Source organism: Mesoplodon mirus, assembly GCF_964341445.2.
Source record: "Mesoplodon mirus genome assembly, chromosome: 15".
NCBI lineage: Eukaryota > Metazoa > Chordata > Mammalia > Artiodactyla > Ziphiidae > Mesoplodon > Mesoplodon mirus.
Genome location: NC_138991.1, coordinates 67,149,812 through 67,168,400, shown reverse-complemented (window position 1 = coordinate 67,168,400; position 18,589 = coordinate 67,149,812). Strand labels below are relative to the sequence as shown.

Genomic DNA, 18,589 nt, shown 5'->3' with positions numbered 1-18,589 from the left:
CAAAAAGGAAACGGGCCCCTGTAATTGAAGGACAGTCATCACCTCACCACAACTCAGCACAGAGGTACACAGATCACTCAGGAAGCATGGGGGACAGAAAGGTTTAACCCGAATCTAATCATTCATCTAACCTCCACTTCACAGCAAATACAGCGAGGACAGAAAACAAGTCAGACAAGGAAACAGAGACACTCGGTTACAGAAAACTCCTGGCACTTGGCATTGTCTCTTCAACAGACCAACATCATCAAACAAAACAAAACAAGCAAAAAAGCATAAATAAAATGACAGGAAGACCATCCTACATTTTAAAAGACTAAGGATATGTATTATCAAATACAATAGTGGTTAGAGAGGAAAAACAGCTGCAAAGGGCATCTGGAGAGAAATTAAGGAAAGCATATGACTATATGTTAGATGATATTAGGAAATCACTGTTTTCTCAGGTTTGAGAATAACATAGAAGACCCTTGTCTTCAGAAGATGCACACCGCAACACTGACAGACTAAGTGTTGAGACGTCTGCAACTTGCTTTCAAAGGCAAAATATTGATATGATAAAAGAATGTGGCAAATAGATGAAATCAGGTAGATAACACAAATGTGGCCAAAAAGAGGGCAGAGGAATTATGACCAAATGTCAACGATGACTCTATGTGGTGGGGACACAGACGCATTACGCTCTTCTCAGAACTTCCCTGCGTGTCTGAAAACTGTACTTTCCTCCCCTTTGCCTCCTCCACCCCCCATCCAAAAATTTCACGGCTGATCCCTACTGGATCCTGGAACAGCTGTACTAAGTTGTAATACCTTCTTAGGCAGGTATTAAGTCTATGGAGAATATGCTGGAACAGGGCAGCCTCCCAAAGCCCTGCCAAGAAACAAGAGTACACGTCCCTGAGTACATGGGGGTAATCAGGGACTCACCACAGGGGCTTGGGTAACAACCTGCCTCACCCAGAGGCTTACAGGAATATCCTCTCAAACAGCCTGCCTCTGGTAACTTCAATAAAAACTTACTCTAAGTAGTCACTAACGAGTGTTCCTTGCTGATGAGGACAAAAACTTCAATGGGAAGGTGAAACCCTGGGTGGGCATCCTGGGCACTGTCCTAAGTGCCTCACCTGGGCTGCTCATGGAGTCCTCCCAACAGTGCTGTACAGTAGGTCCCATTACTACTTTCATTTCCCGGACAGAGATGCTGGATCCCAGAGCCATGAAGCACCTCGTCAGGGCCACACCTGCACCCTGAGCCCATGCCTGACTCTCCCATCCAGCCTCACGTTGAAGAGGACGGTGAAGGAAGGACGTAACTGTGACAACCCAGCCCAGACCCACCCTAGACAGGCCTCACTGGACCAAAAGTGTACACTTGGCAGCTCAAGTGTCATCAGAGGAAGTGGGCCACCAGCAAGGCCATCGCCCCACCTAGTGAGAGCTGAACTTTGTTCCATGTACTCAAATCTGTCACTCAAGGAACACCGCTGTCTCCATGTGCCACAGTGTCACCCACCGCCCAACCAGCTCAAAACGGTCTCTGCGAAGCGAGACAGAGGGAGTCCTTCCAAGGGCAATAAGCACATGGGTCTGTCCCTGCAGGACTGTGCTGCACAGAATGCAATGCCTGGTGGCTCTCTGGCGTGGCCACCCAAGCAAGGGTAGTTGGGTGGGGAACCTGGTCCCTACCTAGCTCCCCCGCTGTCATCTCTGACCCTAAGCAAGACACTTGACCTCTCTGAGCCTCAGCTTTCTCCTCTCTGACCGTTCAGACCGATGGATGGAAAAAAGACAGAAATGACACTACCCCTCAGGGCTGTGGGCGTCAGTGAGTTATCCCTCTCCCCTCACCACAGACACAAGCCAACAGGTGACACAATGCAAGGTCAGCCAGCCCCGACACGTCTAAGGGGTCAAATCCCAGGCACAGGAGGTGAGGGTGATGGAGGAGTTTTCCTTACGTTTTCTGACACACACGGTCCTTTCACATTCAGAGACACACAAGGGCCGATGGCTCCGGCAACCTTCAGTTCCCGCGAGGTCTGAGGCAGAATGACATGAGAGCAGACAGTTAACAACCACCAAGAACCCACCCCTCACAAAGGACACAACCAAAACGGCAGGGTTATTATTCCACCAAGGGAAAATCCTACAGGGATTCTAGCATGCAAAAGCTTGTATATGCTTCTCCAGGGCTGCTGTGAACTGGCTAAAACTTTAATAAAACCCTCCTCTAGAAATAGAGTTATCTTTGTTCCAAAGATGCAGCAGCATGCTCTGCCTTCTCAACTCTGAAACTATCATGCACACGGAAGACAGCAATTCTACCAATACTACCGCATTCTTCTCCTGTGCCACAAACCTGCTGTAACTAGTTACAAATGTCAATCAGGGAATATGCTGTTTTGTGTTGCTTTAAAAATACTTAATTTATGAACTCCGACACCATGACGAGGCCAACATACTCAGACTTTTAAATCTGAATTCATTTCAGCAAAGTCCATCCTTCTTCATCTTTTTAAAAAAACCTCAAACATTTGACAATGTTGTTTAAAGTTTAACCTAGATGATTTAATGATTATTGCCAATTTGCAAAGAAATATTTGCCATCACATTTTCTAACGGCCCCTCTGAATGTTTTCTCAATGACTCAGAATCAAGCGTGTAGAGCGATCAGTCCCTACGTGGAAAAACAAGAGCCAAACTCACAATGCTGCCCCATTTTAGAGCGCCCTGGCTAGTCTGCAGGCAGGTGCTAAACACAAACCGGTGGCTGGGTGGGCACCTAGCCCACCACCTTTGTAAGGCCTGCCCTCCCTGCAGGGAGAGCAGACATCTCACGGTTTAAAACACTTGGGGCTTCCCTGGTGGCGCAGTGGTTGAGAGTCTGCCTGCCGATGCAGGGGACACAGGTTCGTGCCCCGGTCCGGGAAGATCCCACATGCCGCGGAGCGGCTGGGCCCGTGAGCCATGGCCGCTGGGCCTGTGCGTCCAGAGACTGTGCTCTGCAACGGGAGAGGCCACAACAGTGAGAGGCCCGTGTACCGCAAAAAATAAATAAATAAATAAATAAAATAAAATAAATAAAACACTGATAAATATGCAGGTCATTCTTGAGAAGCAAAGGACAGAATGAATATACCTTGTTGGGATTATTTTGCTAGGAACTTTTGAACTTATCTTTAGATGCCCGTGTCCCGAGGGTGAGGCTCCCCCAACCATGACTACTAAGTAAGTAAGAACACTATTCTTTCATTAAGGTTTTAGAAATCTATTCTACCTTTACTTCCAACGTAGCACCAAATGCCATTCGGAAATTGCCATTAAAATCTTTACTAAAAATTCTTTGGAATGTCTGCTTGAAGAGAGAAGTGTTGAAAGAATCTCCCATCACCATGTGGCCTCTAGGAAAGAAAAACGGAAAAAGAAAGTGAACCTTTAGGATGACTCAAAGCCATTCAGATGCTTCCTGGGTATTTATGAACAATTATTTTAGAGAAGAGGAAAAAAGCAAGCCTGTCCACAGAGGTGCTACTCATCACTTACTGACAATGGAAAACAGCCAGTTCAATTTGTACTCAAGAAAGACACTATTTTTAAAACATTAAACATAGAATTCTTTAGAACGGTGCTGTATCTTGATCACTGTGGTGGTTATACAAACCTATAGAGTGGATAAAAATTTCAAAGAACTAGACATGCACACAGATTTTTAAAAATGAGAGCATGTACAGACTGGTGAGAGCCAAGTACGGTCCGTGATGTATCAACAGTTAACTGTGCTGTACCAAGTCAGTTTCCTGGTTCTGACATGGTGCTGTATTTATGTTTTATGTAAGATGCTACCACTGGGAGATGCCAGATGAAAAGTATGGACAGACTTCGCTGTACTATTTTTGCAATTTCTTGTGAATCTGTTAACTGTTTCAAAATTAAAAGTTTAAAAAAATAAATGATGATATAATCTGGATAAGGTGTGACTAGCCCCAAGGAAACCAAGACTGTGATCTTCCTTGAAGATAATGGACCCCATAACACAGCCCAGGGTCACCTTGCCTTTGCTGGAAGTCATCCCAAACGGTTGGCTCACTTCAAGCCATCAACTGAAACCTCTAAGTCTTTTTTTTCCTCAGTGTCACTGTTCACACATTTCCCCGATACTATAGTTGTGCAACAGGTGATGTGCCCTAAATACTGTCACTCAGGGGTCAAAGGCCTCACTGAGAGTGTGAGAGAAGTGCTGGTCCCTCGCCACAGAGGAGAGACACACACACGTGAACTCTGGTGTATAAACTCGGGGGTGTTCACAAACACGTGGAAGTTTTCCTGTGATGTTCCAAGACGAGAACTCCCGCAGGGCACTGGGGGGAGTCCGGCGTATTAAGTGAACTCAGCGGCACAGCCAGGCCAGCATCGCTGGTCCTCTATCACCTCACGCGCCTGCTGGTCCCCAGGACAGCTGCAGATGACCAGGGTTCTACCCCCTCCCCTTTACTCAGTGAGGACCCGCAGCACCACCTGGGAGCTCCTTAGAAATGCAGAACCCCAGGCCCACCCACAGCTCTCTGCCACTGCTTTTCCAGGGACTTGCACACAAATGCAGGTTTCCCAGACGCTGTCTGTGTTCAGGCGTGCCTGGAGCACACGGGGGCCACACCAGTGCTTCTCAAACTCTGCTCCACGTCGGAAACGCTCGGGAACTTTAAATATGCTGATGCCCGGGCCAATTAAATCCGACTTTAAGACAAGACCCAGACCAAAAGTAGTTTTGAACGTTCCCGGGTGAGGCTGATGTTGCAGCGCCTTCAGACTAGTGGTACCACCGGTGGTCCTCACCAGAATCCCCGGAGAGCTTGTTAAAACCCACCACCAGGCTGCATCCTCAGCCTCTGATTCAGGAGGTCTGGGGAGAGGCTCGAGTGTGCCCACGGGCCCCAAAGGCGGTTGGCCGGGCACCATCCCGCTTTAAGGACTTGGGCTCCCAGCCCGCCCTGCACCGCACCCTCCAGGCTGAGCGAGTGCCGGCTGTCACGAGGTGAGGTTAATAAGCCAGGTGAGGGGGCTCCTAATTGCTCTAGCATTCAGCCTATTTCCCCCCTTCTCACAAGGAAGTGCCGAAGGCCACATACCCCATGCTTGCTTTCCTGCCTTGGTGTCTGCAACAACTCTAAGAAATGAAGTTACTCTGACACGACAAGTTCACAGTGACCCCTGACCCCCTTCTGATCACAGCTTCTTCCTCCAAGAGGCCCCCACACCCTCCCCAGGCACCGAAACTGCAGCCCAGAGTGACCTGAACACTCATCTGAGCCAGCCTTGGCCATTCCCACGGTTCCATCACTCAAGTCTCATTCCTTAGAATAAGCACTCTCACTTTTCCCAGGGGTTCACTGTCCACATACCCAGTAAGGTTTGTGCAGCACTTCATCTCTAGAAGTCCAGTCTGATCAAGGGCACAAGCGTAAATATCAAGGCAGTGACCGTTTGCAGCAGCTCGGTTAGCAAGCATCTCATAGTGCTGCAAAGAGAGAAAAATTATCTTTATGGAACAGCAACATCACTCACTAGGCGTGCCTTACCACACCAAAGGGATGTGATCAAAGAGAGGAATATCGAGACAGTTTCTTTCATAACATCCAAATAAAATAAAACTGCAGTTTTCAGTCTCAAAACACTTTTAGCAGTTTTAGGGCCACTCACTCTAACCAAGGTCTCAGAACTGGGAGAGATACTTAACATCAGCCGAGATCTGGAAGGTCATCTCAGCAAGAGGAACTCACTGACCACAAAGCATGGCCACAGCAGGGCAGCTGTCACTCCAGGGCAGCCTAAACCCCACCTGGGTGACCACACTTACAGCCTTGAGCCAGGAGCACCTACCTTGGTTGCCTTTTTCATGAAGCGGGCGTTATCTTTCTCAATATCGTGCCAGGAACGAATGGGAACCTTTAGTTCATCTCCAACCACCATGCCAGGTCCTTGGGTAGGGGGACCCCCAATAAACAGCATAATCCTGGCTCCCGTGTTTGGAAAAGTGCCCTAAAGCAGTAAGTGGCAGCATTTTAGGAACATACAGCCCACCCCAAGCATGTTTCCCACAGAAATGCTCCAAATGTGAGTTGTCCTCAGCTGTCGTGACTACTGACGATACTGCAGCAAAACGCAGATGACGCTGCTGAGAAGCAGCTTCTCTCTTTCAACCTGAGGGTCTGGCGCACTTTTATTTACTGTGATCCTGGTGCCCTAATGGCCTTGTGTTTCTCATGAAAACGTTTTGTATTTTCAAAACACCAAGGGCTCCTTCAGTGTGGATAATAACAATCACTGAACCACGTTCTGATAAATTAACACTGCCAGCTGACTGCGGTCACAGCTGATTTTTCAGACAAGGCCAACAAACACACCTTCTGTGAGAAAGCTTGTGTGGTCTGATAGGTCCCAGTAAATTCCGAGTTACCTCCAACAAGCCAACAGCAATGGACAAAGCAACACCAGTGGATCGCAACGGTCTCTTCCCCTGAGGTACGGGCCATGGGTCCCTCTGCAGCTCCCCAAGAAGATCAGTGAGGTTCATGTCGATCTTGTGAATGGGCTGCAGAAATCTGCATGATTTTGAATGGACACGTCAAGCCTGATTTAATAAAGTACTCTGGTCTTCAGCCTGCATGACACATAGTTACTGCTCTTCAAAATAAGTATCAGAGTAGAAAAAACCTGCAGTTTTTTTTCTTTCAAAGTTGTCTCTAACTACAAACACAAAAAACTCAAAGCAATTTTATTCAGGAATGTCATTTAAAGCCTAGTATAGGGCTTCCCTGGTGGCGCAGTCATTGAGAGTCTGCCTGCCGATGCAGGGGACATGGGTTCGTGCCCCAGTCTGGGAAGATCCCACATGCCGCGGAGCGGCTGGGTCCATGAGGCATGGCCACTGAGCCTGCGCGTCCGGAGCCTGTGCTCCGCAACGGGAGAGGCCACAACAGTGAGAGGCCCGCGTACCACAAAAACAAACAAACAAACAGAAAGCCTAGTATATAGCAACCTGCATATATAACATGGAAAAAAAATCAATTTCAAATAGGAGCAAATCAGTTCAATTAAATCTTAAGCAGCAAAAAACCCTAAGGACACGCTAACATGAACTCAGTCCATGTAAGGTTCATGGACGTGGACAATCTTCATCATTCTGAAGACTCCATTTGCGTTTCTCTTAAACCTTGGGAGTCATACAGGGAGGAACACCAGTTTCTTAGAGAAGAGGCTGTGCCAGGCATGTCAACAAAGCATCTTATCATGTTTGCCGACTGTTAACCCAGCCTTGGGAAGCCCTAGGAGCACAGCGGGCCATGTAAACGAAGTGCCCAATCTCAGGCTTGTTAGAGGACACCCAACAGGAGCCTTTTCAGTTTCCCCAGCTTTACTTAAGAATCAAAAAGGACAAGAGCCATGTATCTAATAAGAGGGGAATGACTGCGTACAGTGGTCTCAAAACCTCTGTGATGATACAACTCTAACAGGAAAAATATTTTGAGCAAATCTGCCCCACGTGTATGTGTGTGTACATATATATTTATATATTAACTTAGTTATAAATTTTAAACGTACACTGATTTGTCATGTTTGTTATTAAACATTAAATATTGGTTAGGCTGAGTCTTTTTTTTCCCCCTCTAAAAATAAAAAACAAAAGCCCTCCCGCTGTCCCTCCCTCCCACCCATGGCTGCCGCTGTGCATATGCACGTCCAAGCTCACCTGCTGGAAATGGAAGGGTGCTCCTGCGGCTGTGCCGGGCGCGCTGGGTGCACGGGCACGGCAGGCTTGGTCAGGCCCAGCATGTCCTACACAAACCAGAAAGACTCATTTCCCTTAACACTACAAGTGAATGACATTTTTTTCCCTTTTCCCTAATGAATTTTTAAGAAACATCCCTGGTCCTGCTTGGGGACAAGCAAGGCACTAACCTGTATCTGCTTTGCAGTTAAATCCTTCGTCCCCCGGAAGACATAACTCTTGGAAATCCCCTCACAGCTGAGTTCATGGACCTGCACCATCCTCCCAAACGTGATCAAGCCCACCAGTGCATCCGGAGGAAGGAGACTCAGGGACATCTGCAGGGATTCCTTGAGTGCCTGGAGGTCGTCTTCTTCCAGGCATGTGTCCACCACGTAGAGAAATATCAGAGGGGACTGAGCACCTCGCTTTATGCAAAGAAAAACAGCACAATGATCAATATACAAATAGACATAACCAGCTCTTTTTAAAGCAAAACAAGGGAGTTCCCTGGTGGTCCAGTGGTTAGGACTCCACGCTCTCACTATGGGGGCCCAGGTTCAATCCCTGGTCGGGCATCTAAGATCCTCCAAGCCACATGGCTCAGCCAAAAAAGAAGCAAAACAGGTTATGTAAGTAACAAGTCTTTATTTATACTAACTGTCAGAGATAAGAACATCGAAACAAACCTCTACTTACTTCATTAAACAACAAGTTTTATCAAAACAAACTAGACGTAAAGACTACTTTATATCCAACAATTTATTCCACATTTTTGAACACCAGGCATTGTTCCAGGTCCTGCGATACATCAGCGAACCAAAAGGCCAGAGATCCCTGCCTGCCTCAGGAGCTAACTTTCCGGAACAGAGAAAGGGGGAGGGATTGTGAAGGCCGGGCATGGGGTGGGGGTGGGGGGGCAGGGAGGCTCCACCATTAAATGGGAGGTCAGGGCAGCCTTATTAAGAAAGTAACATTTGAGCAAAAACCTGGAGGAGAGGGAGGGAGCAATACAGATATAGGGGAGAAAGCTCTAGCCTAAGGAAAAGCCAGAGCAAAGGCCCAGGGGCACGTCTGTTCCCAGCACGCTTGAGCCAAGTCAAGGAGGCCCATTTGGCTGAACGAGGACCCTAAAAGAAGCTGAGGTCAGAGGGGTAACACGGCCAGATCATACAGAACTCTGAAGACTGTCTATTACTCCAGGTGAAAAGGGAGCCAGTTTCGCCACTGGAGGTTTCTGAACACAGACCTAATGTGATGTTTTTAAAGAGTTACCCTGGCTGCTGGGTGAAGAATAAAATAAAAGTGGGCAAGGGTAAAGTCAGGGCGAAGAGCTAAGAGACTGCCCCAATAGTTCAAGTGAGAGGCGGGGGCTGGCCCAGGACAGGAGCTGTGGGGAGAAAGAAGTGGCTGGATTCTGGATCAAGTGTGAATATCGACTGCAAGGGATTTCCTAACGGATTAGATACGGGATGTGAGAAAAAGAGAGACGTCAAGGATGAATCTAAGATTTCTAAGCTGAACTACTAGAAGATGGGGTACCATCAACTGAGATGGACAAGGCTGTGGAGGGCAGGTTTTGAACTCAATCAGTGCTACCTTTTTGGTAGCCTTCTATGGAGACGGGAAAACGATGCCAACACGTGCACACGTGCCATGACCTAATGTTCAGGATCCTGTGGGCCTCACAGCTTTAAATCGTCCAGACAGGCAAGAGACAAAGAAGACAAAGTATTTCAAAAGAAGCTCAATTTAACACTGCTCCTTAAATGCGCAGCAAACAATTACCTGTATCACGTACTCAACTGTAGAAAACTGGGGCATCAATTCAGCAGGCTGATTCACCTCAGATATGCCTGCATAAGCCGGAGGAAACTGAAGAGAAGAAAACAAAGCAATGCTTCATGAGGGCTGAAAGATACATTATGCCTTTTATTTTCCATTTATAAAAATAGTTAATGACCACATATCAATTCTGAAAGCACAAGATGTAGAACATGTTACTAAAATACAAAAATCAGAATTTAAGGGACTTCCCTGGTGGTCCAGTGGGTAAGACTGTGAGCTCCCAATGCAGGGGGCCCAGGTTCAATCCCTGATCGGGAACAAGATCCCGCGTGCATGCCGCAACTAAAAGGTCTCATGCCGCAACTAAAAGTTCTCATGCCGCAACTAAAGATCCTGCATGCTGCAACTAAGACCTGGGGCATCAATCAATCAATCAATCATTTTTTAATCAGAATTTAAAATCTATAACCCTGTTCTATATCTATATCACATTGGAACTTTTTCTTAATGCAGTTTTAGGTTATCTTGTAACTTCTAAATCATTAAAACACACACTATTAAAAACCATTTCCAAATTGTTGCCCTGCAAATTAAGGGCTGAAATTTTAGCTGTCTCATCAGTAATCTACATGGAAGACTAAAGCTTTTATTTGGGTTTACTACTCTAGCTGTTATCAATAAAGTAATACATGTTCATTGTAGAAAAACTGGGAAGTACAAGAAAAAGATACAAACCCCCCATGCTCCTATCACCTGGAGGCAGCTACTGTCAACATCCCGGTGTATTTCCTTCCACACTTTTTCTACTTAAGCACAGCTGAGATTACCTTATACACACAATTTTGCAACCTGCTTTTTGGTGCTTAACATAATGTCATAGGTGTTTTGTTTTTTCTCTACAAACATTTTAAATTTGTAGCTTGTACATTGATTTTTTCCCCCAATCTTTAAAAATCATGGTAAATTTTACCATCTTAATCTTTTTTCAGTGTACAGTTCAGTGGTCTTAAATACACTTATAATGTTGTGTACCCATTTCCACCATCCATCTCCAGAACTTTTTTCATCTTGCAAAACTGAAACTCTGAACCTGTTAAACAGTAACTCCCCATCACCCCAACCCAGCCCCTGGCAACCACCTCTCTACCTTCTGTCTGTATGAATTTGACTGCTCCAAGTACCTCATACAAGGGGGATCATACAGTATTTGTCTTTTGTGACTGGCTTATTTCACTCAGTAATATCATTAAGGTTCGATCACGTAGCATAAGTCAGAACACCTTGCATTTTAAGGCTATTAATATTACATTGAACATACAGACCACATTTGCTTATCCATTCACCCGTCAGCAGACACTCAGATCAGTCGCAATGTTTTAGCTATTGTGAATAATACTGCTATGAACATGAGTGTGTAAGTATCTCTTCAAGACCCTGCTTTCAGTTCTTTTGGGTATATATCCAGAAGTGGGAATGCTGGACCATTTGGTAAACATCACTAATAATTAGTGACGATGAGTATCTTTTTATGTGCTTAGTGGCCATCTGTCTATCGTCTTTGGAGGAATATCTATTCAAGTCCTTTGTCCATTTCTGAGTTGGGCTTTCCTATTGTTGTTGAGTATTAGGAGTTCTCTATATATTCTGAATATTAATCCCTTATTAGACACATGATTTGCAAATATTTTCACCCATTCTATGGGTTGGACTTTTACTCTGTTGACATTGTCTTTAGATGCCTTATAATTTTAACAATAAATTACATTAAACAGACATCAATTCTGAATATAATAGGGGGTAGGAATGTTTTTAAGATCTGCATATACTCTGAATCGCCCAGGGAGATAAATCTTGTATGGTATCTGCTTCTAATTCCCAAGACTATACTTAAAAGTCATCAACTGCACACTGGTCTCTTCACCACTGGACTCAGTGTGTGCTATCTGAGAATGAGGCTGTTAATCAATTATGATCAAATATAAGAATAAACAAGTGGATGTTATTAATATCTTAAGATCTGCTAGAGCACTATATATTATGTTGGGCATAATTATTTTCTAACAGCTTTATTGAGGTATAGTTTATATACCATAAAATGCACCCATTTTAAATGTACAATTCAATGATTTTTAGTAAATGCACAGAATTGTGCAATAATCACCATAATCCACTTTTTGAACATTTTCCTCCATAGGCACAGTTCATTTCAAAGAAAAGTCTCTCTCATCATTTGTGAGCTCCTAGTTTAGTAGTTAAAAATGTTTAAATCAAAACAAGATCAACTTGACCCTAAAAGTTAGAAAGACCAGAAAATGAAAATCCAGTAATGTACACTATCCAATTAGAATAAACTGAAGTCAAATGTAATATAAACACCTTATCTGTTCTCTAGAGTAACATTCTCAGTGCTTACAGAAAACCTATTTAAGAAAAAAAAAAAAAAGGAAATCTATGTCCCCTCCACAGCAAAGACAAAGACTCATATAATGAAACTGAATGACCATTCAAAACAAAAATCACATATGTTCAACATTCATTATTAGGCTTAAGAAATATCACCCTGACAGGTGCCCTGTGCCAGGGCAGACACAAATTCAACCTCACTTAATTTTTTGCAGAGTAGGACAACTAAACTGAAACACAGGAAATACTTGTAAAATAATTACAGTTCACATACCTGATTCCTTTGGAAACAGAAATTACAAGCCCAAAGCTTCGCTCGATAATCAACCTGACTGTGAGAAAAAGAAATATTACAACGAGATACCATTTTCATTTTTAAGGTAGAAAGCATTTAAGTGTAAACTTCTTGTTCAGTAAATCACACGGATGTGTGTTCCTGTGTGGGTGCCTCAATGGATGAAGGTATGCAACACATTCTCTGCAGCTAGAGTTCTGGCTGCTGAGTGCACCGAAAGGTTCTTTCAAGCAGCAACAATGAACAACTACTAAAGCCTTTTTGCTCTTTTCCGATTTCCTAGATAATATTTAGAAATTCGTGAGTTATAAAAATTATAGGCTATTTCCTTTTGCCCTGTTATCTAAACGTACTCTTTATGATTTTTCTAATGTCTTTATTGTTCAAATATATGAAACTATGAAATTTTAATACTAAAAGGACATTTAACACACAGGAAAAACAACTCAGACTTTAACCACACTTAGTTCACTTGAAGAAGTTGAGCAGAATGCTTCTGGGTTGATACACTTCCTAGAACTGGTTCAAGATAATGCTTTATAGTTGCTTTCCCCCCCTTTCTACATTTAGAAAATTAACAATCAGCTATTATTTTAAAAGAGCAGCAGCATCTTATACGTGGGCACACCAAGTAAGAGCAAAGAGAATGAAGTAAAAAATGTTCCCTCATATAAAAAGTTTATCTTTTAAAGAGTATTTATGACACTCTTCACTTGTTTAAAAATTCTTTCTGGGCTTCCCTGGTGGCGCAGTGGTTGAGAGTCCGCCTGCCGATGCAGGGGACACGGGTTCGTGCCCCGGTCCGGGAAGATCCCACATGCCACGGAGCGGCTGGGCCCGTGAGCCGTGGCCGCTGAGCCTGCGCATCCGGAGCCTGTGCTCCGCAACGGGAGAGGCCACAACAGTGAGAGGCCCGCGTACCGCAAAAAAAAAAAAAAAAAAAAAAATTCTTTCAGAGTGCCCACATTTAAGAGAGCTATCATAGGTCACCATTTCAGGCACAAAAAAGTTAACACTTAACAATAAAATCATCAAGAGTTCAAATTTCTTCTGCCTATTACCTCTTCCTGCCATACAGCATCACCATACCAGGTAGGTACAACAAAACTCTCTAAAGCTTTTGCATATTTTTTGGAAAATGCTTTAAAAGGCACCAATAAAAACAACAGTTAAAGCAAAAGCAAACTGAAAATCAGAAAAAAACAAAAATTACAAATCCTTTCCCTCTACCTCCACCTCATTCCCATAAGTTCTAATTCTATGTGGAATATCAGTCCACGGAGATTTCCACAAGCATTCATCACCTAAGACTCTCACCATTTACTACTCATCTCAAACTTGACATCTTGCCCAACCGAGTCACTTTTAGGAGAATCACAGGAAAGTCATAATTTACTGTATTCATCATTTTTACTAGTTTTTAAAAGAATTCATACCAAAGTGGATTGAGAATGGCTTTGCAAGTTGGCCTGCTGCAAAGCACTGGTTCATACTGTACAGGGGGCAGGTCTGGACGTTCTTTCAAAGGAGTAAGGATACAAGCCAGGGGAACAACCATTCTTGTAGCCTCGAGACGGCTGGAAGGCCACACATTCCAACTAAAACGCACGCCATCGCGTTCTTCATTCTGCTGAATGAATTCCAGGTATGTTGCCATTGTCTAAAAAAAAAAAACAAAAAACACTAAAGATAAAGTTTAATCATATGTGAAATTCTCAACTGAACTTCAAAAAAAGATGACCACCTAATACCACGTTTCTCAAACACTTAGTCTGGAAGAACCTGTCACTGGAGGATGACAACATCTCACTTCTCTCTGACCCCCAAGAGCCAATTAACTTCACAGCTACCTCTCCCATTCCTTTCTCAACCCTCCTTTCTAGCCTTAAAAAAATAAAAGGGGTGGAAGGCTTACAATCATTTGGTTATCTCTAAGCTGCATGTAGGTGAATAATAGTAATTTAAGTCTCCTCTTGGATCACATATCATCTCAGCCAAGCCAATTTCAGCACCGTGCCCAAGGGTTAAGTCTCAAACCCTGTTTCAGCACCCAGCTACCTTCCTCCCTGACCCCCTTTCCTCCTTGCTTTATTCCAGTAAATACTGTATTATAATTTACATTCCAAGCGATCTTGGTTTTGTCCCCTTTCCCTCCTTCCGTTGTTAATTATGGAGAAAAGAACTGGATACTGAAGTGCGAATCCTATTCACAACAAGAACAGCTACCAGTTCTTAGCCAAGGTACTTCTACTTGGGATCCCCAAAATTACAAAGGCACACTTGCTATTATGCTAAGTGAGTTCCTCACCAGCTCCTGTCCCCTCACCACAGTTGCTTATGCTCATGCCTTGGAAGATTCCAGTTAATAAAACAGCCATTCAGACTAAGTACGTTTTTCAAACCAGATAATGCCAACTCCATCCTGTTTACATACTAAAATCTAGGCTAACACACACTTCAGCTATTAGGGTTCAAGGGAACAAAACTCTCGAGAACAATGGGGAAAAAAAGAAATTAAAGAATCTATTATAGGGCTTCCCTGGTGGCTCAGTGGTTAAGAATCCGCCTGCCAATGCAGGGGACACGGGTTCGAGCCCTGGTCCGGGAAGATCCCACATGCCGCGGAGCAAATAAGCCCGTGAGCCACAACTGCTGAAGCCCACGCACCTAGAGCCCGTGATCCACAACAAGAGAAGCCACAGCAACAAGAGAAGCCAAAGCAACAAAAAGCTCGCGCACAGCGACAAAGAGTAGCCCCCGCTCGCCGCAACTAGAGAAAGCCGGTGAGCAGCAACAAAGACCCAACGCAGCCAAAAATAAATAAATATTTTTTTTTAAAAAGACTCTGTAAGTGGCCTCTAGTGCTCACTTATGCAATGCTGAATAATGACTGTCTCCAAGCTATTTTGAGAAATGCCATACTGTTAATTTGGACTAAGGGAACAACACAGGGCTATAAATGCAAATGAATTACTCTATTACACACAACGCAGACCACAAAAATTCCAAATGTTTGTTCCAACTGAAACTCTAAGGCATCTATTTGTTATCTCTGGCAAAAGCGGGAAACTGTAGTTCTGTGTACACAGAAAACACTTCTGCAGCTTCCTGGCTGGTAAAGGGTAATTCAGGTGGGAATGAAAGCAAGTTCTAACATCCCAATTCTCAGCAAGCACCTCGGTAGACTTCATTAAGTGGCTGTTTTCCTTCTCAAAACAGTTCATTATTAAAAGGCACTATCTCCATCCCATGTCCCCAGGCATCCACATATTAAAACCTGCGCTCTCCATTTCCCACTGCCTCTTCTGGTCACTCTCTCAAGAGCATGGATTCTTAACTCTGGGCACATAGCCAACAGGGGACTTCACAGGGTCAATAAGTCCTCTGAAACTGCATGCAAACTTGTGTGCATGAGCCAAGGTGCATTTTTCTAGAGAGACGGGTCTACCACTAACACCATATTTTCAAAAGGGAAGGCTTTCAGAATAGGTTAACAGCTGAATGAACGAATAAGTAAAACTGTAAAGATCCTGTAGACGTATCTGCCAAAAAAAAAAAAAAATCTGTACCATTCATTCCACCTTAAGGTATGACTTTTCAGGACACAACGAAGGTAAAGCAAGGTTTAATCCTTAAAGGGAGTCCGAAGACCTGGGTTCTAGCTCCGGCTCTGTCACGAAGCATAAGTCATTTAACCTGAATCTCGAGTTCCTCAACTGTAAACTGGACGTTGGGTCCTTCCGTCCCCCGCGACTCCGAGGGATTCTGCGCCAGAATCCGGCCAGCCGGCCGCCCCACCTGGCTGGGACCACGTCACTCTCAGCAGACCCCTGGGTCTTCGGGCCCTTCAGCTCCTCTGACCGCCGGGAAAAGGCCTCGCCCCAGAAGCAACCCACCCGCCCCTAGCAGAGACTCCGGTCCCTGCCCTCGGCCTCTCATAACCTGTGCTCCCCACTCACCTGGCCGGAGCCGCTCACCTGGCCGCAGCCGTAAGCACCCACCGCTGCAACAGCGGGACTCCAGTTCCCACCGCCAAGTCCAGCTCAGCCCTAAGCCGATTGGTTAGCGCCCTGTGCGTCACGACGCGGCACCGCCCGCTGGCCAATCAAAGAGCGCCTCCCCGGCGGGCGAGCGGAAGCAAGACACTTAGAAAGGCTGCGCCGCCATCTTGGAACAGGGCAAGACAGACGTGGTTGGCTCTTCAAAATCACAATTACTCAGAATACACGTTTCTCCACGTTCACCTCTAAACCTTTCTGCTTCACGAAACACCGGCGCCTAGGGAACTGTTTCCTAGGCGCAGCCTGCGCGCCTCAGGAGCTCGCCCTACTCCAATAAGACGTCCGCTCGCTTCTGTGGGAAGTCCCTCTCATCGCCTTAGTTACCGGGAAGCGAGAACGTTGACGTGTGGCCCCGGAAGAGGGCAGGGCTCCTCGCGGAGGAAACCGAAGCTGGCCGGAAGGAGGTGTCGGCGCGCAGAAAGGGGCGAGGCTAAGGGAGCGTGAGCCTTGAGCGTGGGGACGCATGCGCGCAGGAGTCCTGTCAGTTAAACAGGTGTAGTTATTCTTCCTCACCTTGCAGGGTTTCCTTCCCTCGTTCGCGCACAGGTGCCTTCCGGCTCTCTGCGGAGCCTGGCGTTAGTTAGCGCAGAGGCTAATCCCTCTCGATCCCTGTCATCCTTCCATGAGAAGGTGAATAATTGGGAACTGTCGTAGTCAAACATTTTAAGAGACTAACGAAACACCAAACTGCATAGAGCACGGCTTTCTACAGCCACCATGGCCTTTTTACCCCTTCTTATAAGTGGCAAAGCCAACCAGTTTATTAATCTGACCCAGAGATATAGCCCGTCTGTAGCATATAAAAATAAGCAAAATTATATAAACTTAAAAGTATGCTTAAAGCATATCAAGGCGTCCAAGAATTAATTAGCTCAATTTAATACTAGTACAAAGTTTTAAGTGACTAACAAATCATAGAAGTTAGTTTTAAGCCGATGTGCTATGAAATTAATTGCTGTTAATATTAAAAATTTGTCGAATAATGGTTGTTTTATTGAACAAGTTTACACTTTTCGTGTATCTAAAGCATTATGTAAGAGTAATAGTAGGTTTTTTAATACTTAAACTGGTATAAGTTCAGGAAGTTCGAATCAATTATTCTCTCAGTAAAGAGACGCACTCAGTTAAGATACAATACACATTTGTATCATACTTCACAGTGAGAAAATGTTACCAAGTCCGAGCTGGTGCCGCTTGCCGCACAACAGGCCAATTGAGAGATGAGTTGGGGCAAGGACTAGCGACTTTATTCAGAAAGTCGCAGAGCCAGGAGTCTGGTTCTGACCTCGGGTGGCCTCGGCCTGCTTCAGGTATGGCCGCGGCAATGAGAGCGCTGAATCCCAGCCACCAGACCACCAGGGACCAGTGGCCAGTGACAAGGCCCCGGCCCATCAGCTGTGTAGAAATGAACTACATAGAGACGGAAAGTAGTGAAGCAAGTAAAGTGTTTATTAAGAGGGAAAAGGGTACACAGTACGTGTGGAGAGCCACACGGGCGGGCTCAGGGAGAGAATCATGCCCTCGTGGCAGTCTGAATCACTTTTATGGGGCACTTCTTCATGGTTTCCTCTGACCAATCATCTTGTTTTGTCTGGTTCTGAGTCCGAATTTGGTATATCTCAGGGTTCTCCCCTGTGTGGGTGCGCATCTCTTAGCCAAGATGGATTCTAGTGAAGAGGCCTATGGGTAGTTGACGTCACATACTAGGAGGTGGCACCCCCTCCCTTTTTGACCTCCAAGGAAGCTTTCTGCACATGTGCAGTCAGGGAGGTCTCCTTGACTTCAAGAATGAGGAATATGTGGTCTTTTATCTCTTATATGGGCAGAGCCCAGCCTCCTCCATCATCCTGCTTTTTTTATTTTTTTTTGCAGTACGCGGGCCTCTCACTGTCGTGGCCTCTCCCGTTGCGGAGCACAGGCTCCGGACGCGCAGGCTCAGCAGCCATGGCTCACGGGCCCAGCCGCTCCGCGGCATGTGGGATCCTCCCGGACCGGGACACGAACCTGTGTCCCCTTCATCGGCAGGCGGACTCTCAACCACTGCGCCACCAGGGAAGCCCCATCATCCTGCTTTTATGGAGTTTCTGTCCCCAGGGGAGAAACTGTTCAGCCTGGGGCCCATCTACCTCCTGCCACAGTTCCAGCCAGACTCAGGAGGGGATGTGTTAATTTCTTTTTTTCCTGCAGCCATTTACAGGGGGGCCTGGTCAGGATGTTTCCTGTGAGCTAAACACTCAGGCATGGGAGGCAGAATTTCTCGAGTTTGGCCATTATGTA

At 45.4% G+C, this 18,589-nt stretch overlaps 1 protein-coding gene across 2 annotated transcripts in view; it reads right to left on the bottom strand.

Moving 5' to 3' along the window:
- The window catches only part of SEC23B (SEC23 homolog B, COPII coat complex component), a 36,969-nt gene extending 20,305 nt beyond the window's left edge, over positions 1–16,664 (bottom strand). The window contains exons 1-11 of one of the 2 annotated variants that reach the window (XM_082645283.1): positions 16,211–16,664; positions 13,688–13,911; positions 12,231–12,288; positions 9,554–9,640; positions 7,957–8,193; positions 7,748–7,833; positions 6,455–6,599; positions 5,878–6,036; positions 5,400–5,515; positions 3,278–3,401; positions 1,959–2,039 (exon numbers count right to left, since the gene is read on the bottom strand). In XM_082645283.1, the coding sequence (XP_082501409.1) occupies positions 1,959–2,039; positions 3,278–3,401; positions 5,400–5,515; positions 5,878–6,036; positions 6,455–6,599; positions 7,748–7,833; positions 7,957–8,193; positions 9,554–9,640; positions 12,231–12,288; positions 13,688–13,908 (1,314 nt within the window). In that variant the 5' untranslated portion in view covers positions 13,909–13,911; positions 16,211–16,664. The remainder of the gene's footprint in view (positions 1–1,958; positions 2,040–3,277; positions 3,402–5,399; positions 5,516–5,877; positions 6,037–6,454; positions 6,600–7,747; positions 7,834–7,956; positions 8,194–9,553; positions 9,641–12,230; positions 12,289–13,687; positions 13,912–16,210) is intronic. The other variant, XM_082645284.1, reaches the window with a different exon arrangement.
- Between the last annotated feature and the right edge of the window lie 1,925 nt (positions 16,665–18,589).